Raw genomic sequence first — 7,500 nt, 5'->3', positions numbered from 1 at the left:
ATCGGTAGAGGGACTGAGTTCCGGAGCCATGAGGGCATGCTGCAGCTGTACAAAACTCTGGTGCGGCCGCATTGTGGAGTATTGTGTACAGTTCTGGTCACCGCATTATAGGAAGGATGTGGAAGCTTTGGAAAGGGTGCAGAGGAGATTTACCAGGATGTTGCCTGGTCTGGAGGGAAGGTCTCATGAGGAAAGGCTGAGGGACATGAGACTGTTTTCATTAGAGAGAAGAAGGTTGACTTAATAGAGACATATAAGATAATCAGAGAGTTAGATAGTGTGGACAGTGAGAGCCTTTTACCTCCGATGGTGATGGCGAGCATGAGGGGACATAGCTTTAAACTGAGGGGTGACAGATACAGGACAGATGTCAGAGGTAGCTTCTTTATTCAGAGAGTCGTCAGGGTGTGAAATGCACTACCTGCTGCAGTAGTAGACTCACCAACATTAAGGACATTGAAATGGTGATTGGATAAACATATGGATGAGAATGGAAGCACTAGCTTTCGGAGTGCTACTCCTTCATCAGGTGCTTAAGGAGCAGGGCTCCGAAAGCTAGTGCTTCCAAATGAACCTGTTGGACTACAGACAGTTGTTGTGTGAGGTTTAACATTGCCCACCCCAGTCCAACACCGGCCCCTTCAAATAATGATAATGGGATAGTGTAGGTTGGATGGGCATCAGGTTGGTTACACGGGTCAGTGCAGCAGCGAGGGCCGAAGGGCCTGGACTGCGCTGGAATGTTCCGTGCAGCAGGCTGTTCCTTCAGGCCTGTCTCCGCAGAGCTGGGCAGGGGGAGGTGGGGGGTGCTCAATCTCCACCTCTTCACCTTTCCCACCCCAGCCGCCTGCTGTCGGCTTATCTTTCCGAGGAACTCCATGAAGCAATTCTTTTGTTCTCTTGCAAAGTGCCACTTCAGATAAGTTTTAATCTTCTTATACGTGGCGTCAGGCCGCCTGATGGGATTAAATAGCACATGACCCTCTCATTTACACAAGGGCTCCACCCCCTCCCATCCCATCACCTTCCACACCGGCTGCTTTCAATTCTTGTCATGGGTGATGTCCCCTTCGGGAAGCTCACTTCTCTGTTTCTGTGCGTGCGTGTGTGTGTGTTTATTTTGTGTGTGTGTCTGTCTCTTCACTCTAGATCATAGAATCGCTACAGTGTGGAACAGGCCCTTCGGCCCAGCAAGTCCACACCGACCCCTCCGAAAAGTAACCCACCCAGACCCATTCCCCATTACTCCACATTACCCCTGACTAATGCATCCTAACCTGCACATCCCTGGGCACTAAGGGTAATTTAGCATGGCCAATCCACCCTAACCTACACATCCCTGGGCACTATGGGTAATTTAGCATGGCCAATCCACCCTATCCTACACATCTTTGGACTGTGGGAGGAAACCCACACAGACACTGGGGTAGAATGTGCACACTCCACACAAACAGTCACCTCGAGGGTGGGATTGAACCCGAGTCCCTGGCGCTGTGAGGCAGCAGTGCTAACCGCTGAGCCACCCTGCCGACCCGCACTCTCCCTCTCTGTCTCTGTGCCTATCTCTCTTTCCTTCCCATTTCCACTCCTGCTCTCACCCCATTTGGAGTATTGTGTGCGGTTTGGGCCCCAGATCTCAGGCAGGATATACTGGCCCCAGGAACGTGTTCGGAGAGAGAGAGAGAGAGAGAGAGAGAGAGAGAGAGAGAGAGAGAGAGAGAGAGAGAGGGCCACAAGATCGGTCCCAGGACGGAAAACTCTAACATATGAGGAATACTCAAGGACTCTGGGTCTATACTCGATGGAGTTTAGAAGGATGTGAGGGCTTTAATTGAAAAATACTGGACAGAATGGATGTTGGGAAGATGTGTCCATGGATAGGAGAGACTCGGACCCAAAGGCACAGCCTCAGAGTAAAGGGAGGAACTGAGATAAAGTGAAACCTCTCCAGCCAGAGAGTGGGGACTCGATAGAATTCTCTGCCACCGAAGGCTGTGGAGGCCAGGTCACTGAGATAGATAGGGTCTTCTAGGAGAAAGTGAGGACTGCAGATGCTGGAGATCAGAGCTGAAAATGTGTTGCTGCAAAAGCGCAGCAGGTCAGGCAGCATCCAAGGAGCAGGAGAGTCGACGTTTCAGAAAGAAGGGCTCATGCCCGAAACGTCGATTCTCCTGCTCCTTGGATGCTGCCTGACCTGCTGCACTTTTGCAGCAACACATTTTCAGCATAGGTAGGGTCTTGACTATCAAGGGTTATGGGGAGAAAGCAGGAGAATGAGGTTGAGAAACCTATCAGCCATGCTTGAATGGGGGAAGCAGGCTTGATGGGCTGAATGGCCTAATTTCTGCTCCTCTGTATTATGGTCTTATGGTTTTATCCTTCCTCTCCCATTTCACACAGCCACCCTCTCACTCTGTCTTTTTCTGTCTATTTCACACACTGTCACTTCCATTATGCTCTCTGTCTGCCCGACATTCCCCCTCCCGTCTCACACATACTCACTCTCTCTCTCTCTCTCGCTCTCATGCGTCCTCCCTCTTCCCTCCCTCTTCCTTTCCTTTCTCACTCACTCTCACTCACTCTCTCCTCTCTCTCTCTCTCACTCTGTCTGTAAATGTTTCCAGGCCACCCCCCCAGCTTCTCTAACTCTGCCCTTGTCAGTGTCAGTGTCAGTGTCCCTCTCTGTTGTTCCTCATTGCCCCCCCCCCCCCCCCCACACACACACACAGTTGGCCTTCAGTGACCTCAGTTCCTGCCTGGCTCCTGTGCTGACCACTGACTCTTAGCTTCCTCTTTTACCGAGCTGCACGTGACGTCCCCCTCTCGCTCAGTAACAGCAAGCAAGACCCCCCCCCCTCCCCCACCAGCCCCGAGATCCCAGCTCACACCAACCGCAATCCTTCCCTCCCCAGTCCCAACCTTCAGCAACTTCCACCCCTCCCCCGCCTCCCCAGCAGTGTGACGCTCTCCCATCGGCTTATATAGATTTCATATCACCTCCTTGCTTAAGGCCATTCAGCCCATCATGTCTGCTGTGCCATTCAACGAGGCTGATCTGATCGTCCTCTACTCACCATTTCCCTGCCTTTTCCCCCTCAATTCTCCTTCCTGATTAACAATCTCTCTCTGTGTCTCAGCCTTGAATACCCTCACTGCCCCAGCCCCAACAGCCCTCTGCGGCAAAGTATTCCACAGATTCACACCCCCCCCCCTCCCCTCGGAGAGAGAAGAAATCCCTCCCCATCTCAGTCTTCAATGGGCGACCCCCTCACTCTGAGATGATGCCCCCCACTCTGTTCCTAGACTCTCCCACAAAAGGGGGAGCAACCTCTCCACATCTCCCCCTGTCAGTCCCTCCCTCCCCTTGTCTGTCTCAATAAGATCCCCTCTCGTTTTTTCTAAACCCTAACAAGTACAGGCCCGACCGACTCCCCCTCTCCTCATAAGGCAGTCCCTCCGTCCCCGGGATTGGCCCGAGGGAACCTTCTCCGGACTGCCTGGGTATCTTTGCTTGGATACGTGGCCCCAGAAATGTTCACTGTAATCCAGCTGGGCTCTGACCAGTGCCTTGTGCACATTTAGCAAAACCCTGCTCCGGCTTTCAGACTCCATTCCCTCTGATATAAGGCCGTCATTCCCTTTGCCTTCCCTATTCCCTGCTGAACCTGGATGCCGGATTTTTGTGATTCAGGGATGAGGATGCCCAGTTTCCTCTGTTCCATGGCTTTCTGCAGGCTTTCTCCATTTCAATGACCTTCAGCTCCTCTGTTCTTCCAGCCAAAGTGTGCACTGCCAGCTCACGTAAGCCTGCCTGTATCCCTCTGCAGAGTCTACTGTGGTGCTGATGCCCTGGACCGACAGTCAGTCAGTCTCTCTCTCTCTCTCTCTCTCTCTCTCTCCCCCCACTCCTCTCTCTGTCTGTCTGTCTCTGTGTGTGTCTCTCTCACACACACACACACACACACACACACACACACACACACACACACACACACACACACACAGTCTCTCTCTCTCTCTCTCTCTCTCACACACAGTCCCTCTCTCTCTCTCTCTCTCTCTCTCTCTCACACACAGTCCCTCTCTCTCTCTCTCTCTCTCTCACACACACTCACACACACACACACACACACACACACACACACACACACACACACACACACCCCTCTATGGTGGCACCAGGGACTCAGGTGTGATTCCAGCCTTGGGGTGACTGTCTGTGTGGAGTTTGCAATTCTTCCCACCCACCAACCCCCCGGGGCTGTGTAGGGTTTCCTCCAGGTGCTCCGGTTTCCTCCCACAGTGTAAAGATGTGCAGGTCAGAGTGGGTTAGCTGTGTTACATTACCCATAGTGCCCAGGGATGTGCAGGTTAGGGTGGATTGGCCGTGCTAAATTACCTATAGTGCCCAGGGATGTGCAGGTTAGGGTGGATTGGCCGTGCTAAATTACCCATAGTGCCCAGGGATGTGCAGGTTAGGGTGGATTGGCCGTGCTAAATTACCCACAATGCTAGGTGCATTAGCTAGAGCGAATGGGTGGGTTACTCTTCGGAGGGTCGGTGTGGACTGGTTGGGCTGAAGGGCCTGTTTCCACACTGTAGGGAATCTAATCTAATCTTAACTCGCAAATGGAGCCGAGGCCCCGCAGTAGTGAGTGCAGAGAGAGAGTCCAGTACACGTACACGATCCTTCCTGCAAATCGTTGAGGCCAGTTGTTTCTCGGAATTATTTCGGAACAAATGACATTTTCACAGCGAAATTGAAATGGAAAAGTCTGAACGCTGGGTCACAGTTGACGCCTGACCGTGCTGGGTCACGTCACGCCTGACTGACGTGGTTCGAGTGGGTGTGGAGTTGGGTCACCTGTCCCCGTGCCAAAACCCCGCTGCACACCCCACGAGGAAGGTGTCAGATTTCGGAGGTTCTCGGTCGTGTACCTGGAAGGGGGGGGTGCGGAGTATACAGCCGTGTGCGGCATTGTGGATTATGGTGGACGAGGCGGCGTCACCTGTTCTCACCAACGGCGGTCTGCGGGTCACACGGCGCTCGTTGGCGTCGGGAGGCAAAGGGGTGCCAGTTCTCCATGTTTTCTCACTCTCTCTCTCTCTCTCTCGCTCTGATCTTTTTTCCCAGGCAACATCATCGGCTCGGGCATCTTCGTCTCACCCAAGGGAGTGATGGAGAATGCCGGCTCGGTGGGTCTGGCCCTGATTGTCTGGATCATCACCGGCTTCATCACCGCCATCGGCGCCCTGTGCTACGCCGAGCTGGGGGTCACCATCCCCAAATCCGGCGGCGACTACTCCTACGTCAAGGACATCTTCGGCGGCCTGGCCGGGTGAGCGTGCGCGGTGTGGAGCTGGGGCTGGGGCGATTCCAGTCACTCAGCTCATCTCCCTCACTCGGCTGACCATGCTCAGACAACGGTTAGGCCGCGTTTGGAATATTGCATGCAATTCTCGTCTTCCTGTTGGAAGGATTAGGTTAGGTTAGATTCCCTACAGTGTGGAAACAGGCCCTTCAGCCCAACCAGTCCACACCGAACCTCCGAAGAGTAACCCACCTCGACCCATTTCCCTCTGACTAATGCACCTAACACTATAGTGTTAGGCCATCCACCCTAACCTGCACATCCCTGGGCACTATGGGTAATTTAACACGGCTAATCCACCCTAACCTACACAGCCCTGGGCACTATGGGTAATTTAACACGGCTAATCCACCCTAACCTACACAGCCCTGGGCACTATGGGTAATTTAGCCAATCCACCCTAACCTGCACATCCCTGGGCACTATGGGTAATTTAGCCAATCCACCGTAACCTGCACATCTTTGGATTGTGGGAGGAAACCGGAGCACCCGGAGGAAACCCACACAGACACAGGGGGAGAATGTGCAAACTCCACACAGGCAGACAGTCACCCGAGGCTGGAATCGAACCTGGTACCCTGGTGCTGTGAGGCAGCTGTGCTAACCACTGAGCCACTGTGCCGCTCGAAACTTGGAAACGGTCAGAAAAGATTTACAAGGATGTTGCCAGGATTGGAAGGTTTGAGCTACAGGGAGAGGCTGAACAGGCTGGGGCTGTTTTCCCTGGAGCGTCGGAGGCTGAGGGGTGACCTTATAGAGGTTTATGAAATCATGAGGGACATGGATAGGGGTAAATAGACAAGGTCTTTTCCCTGGGGTGGGGGAGTCCAGAACTAGAGGGTGTAGGTTTAGGGTGAGAGGGGAAAGGGAGCTGAGGGGTAACTTTCTCACCCAGAGGGTGGTCCGTGTGTGGAATGAGCTGCCAGAGGAAGTGGTGGAGGCTGGTACAATGACAGCATTTAAAAGGTGGATGGGGACAGGGATTGGAGGGGAATGGGCCAAGTGCTGGCAAACGGGACAGGATTAGGTTGGGGATCTCTGGGTTGGTGTTGGACGGGTTGGGCCGAAGGGTCTGTTTCTGGGCTGTCCATCCCGATGACTCTCTCTCTCTGTCTCTCTCTCTGTGTCTGTGTCCCTGCTCAGGTTCCTGAGGCTGTGGATCGCTGTCCTGGTTATTTACCCCACTAACCAGGCTGTCATCGCCCTGACCTTCTCCAACTACGTGCTGCAGCCCCTGTTCCCCAGCTGCTTCGCCCCGGACCTGGGACTTCGACTCCTCGCTGGGGTGTGTCTCTGTGAGTAACAACCGCCTCGGGTATTCCCGATCAGAGTCCCGGATCTCAGCTCCCATCTGGCCTCCGTGCTCTCCCACTGCCTCCGACCTTTACCGCCCACTCCTCACTGTCGCCCTAGCCCCTCCTTCCTGCCTCACTTCCCTCCTCCCTCATCCTCCTTGTTGCTATTAATATCCTCACGTCATCCCTGCCTCTTCTCATGGATAATGATACTGACCCTGTACAGTCACACAGTCAGCAATCCTTCCCCTGCTGAATAAACACTGACCCGGTACAGTCACACAGTCAGCAATCCTTCCCCTGCTGAATAAACACTGACCCGGTACAGTCACACAGTCAGCAATCCTTCCCCTGCTGAATAAACACTGACCCGGTACAGTCACACAGTCAGCAATCCTTCCCCTGTGAAGAGAGTAGAGGTGGGAATGTGTTGAGGAAGAGAGGGTGAGGGGATGAGAACAGCAGGGGCTGAGAGGGTGGGGAAGGGTCTGTGGTGTTAGAAGGAGAGTTGGTGGCAGGTGGGTGAGCGATGGGGGAGTGGGAGGAGAGAGACGGAAGGGGAGACAAAGGTGCTGGAAGGAAGATGGGGAGTGGGTGAGGGGAATCCGTCTGGTAGGGGAGTCGGGAAGTGAGGTGGGGAAAGGGGCAGGGCGAGGGGAGTCAGGGACAGAGGGGATGGCAAGGTGAGGGAGAGTGAGGGGACCCGAGGAGTGAAGGGAGTCGGGGCACAGAGAGTGCGAGGGGAGCCAGGGCGGGAGGGGGAGAGAGAGCGAGGGGAGCCGGGGCGGGAGGGGGAGAGAGCGAGGGGAGCCGGGGCGGGAGGGGGGGGGGGG

At 54.4% G+C, this 7,500-nt stretch overlaps 1 protein-coding gene across 2 annotated transcripts in view; it reads left to right on the top strand.

The window, feature by feature from the left end:
* LOC132807133 (large neutral amino acids transporter small subunit 2-like) overlaps positions 1-7,500 on the top strand; it is a 123,809-nt gene that overhangs the window by 76,322 nt on the left and 39,987 nt on the right. For both annotated transcript variants that reach the window (XM_060821447.1, XM_060821446.1), the window contains exons 3-4: positions 5,135-5,339; positions 6,516-6,667. In XM_060821447.1, coding sequence (XP_060677430.1) covers positions 5,135-5,339; positions 6,516-6,667 — 357 coding nt within the window. The remainder of the gene's footprint in view (positions 1-5,134; positions 5,340-6,515; positions 6,668-7,500) is intronic.

Source organism: Hemiscyllium ocellatum, assembly GCF_020745735.1.
Source record: "Hemiscyllium ocellatum isolate sHemOce1 chromosome 27 unlocalized genomic scaffold, sHemOce1.pat.X.cur. SUPER_27_unloc_1, whole genome shotgun sequence".
Taxonomy (NCBI): domain Eukaryota; kingdom Metazoa; phylum Chordata; class Chondrichthyes; order Orectolobiformes; family Hemiscylliidae; genus Hemiscyllium; species Hemiscyllium ocellatum.
The sequence above is the reverse complement of the archived record's forward strand: the minus strand, read 5'-3'. Positions and strand labels throughout refer to the sequence as shown.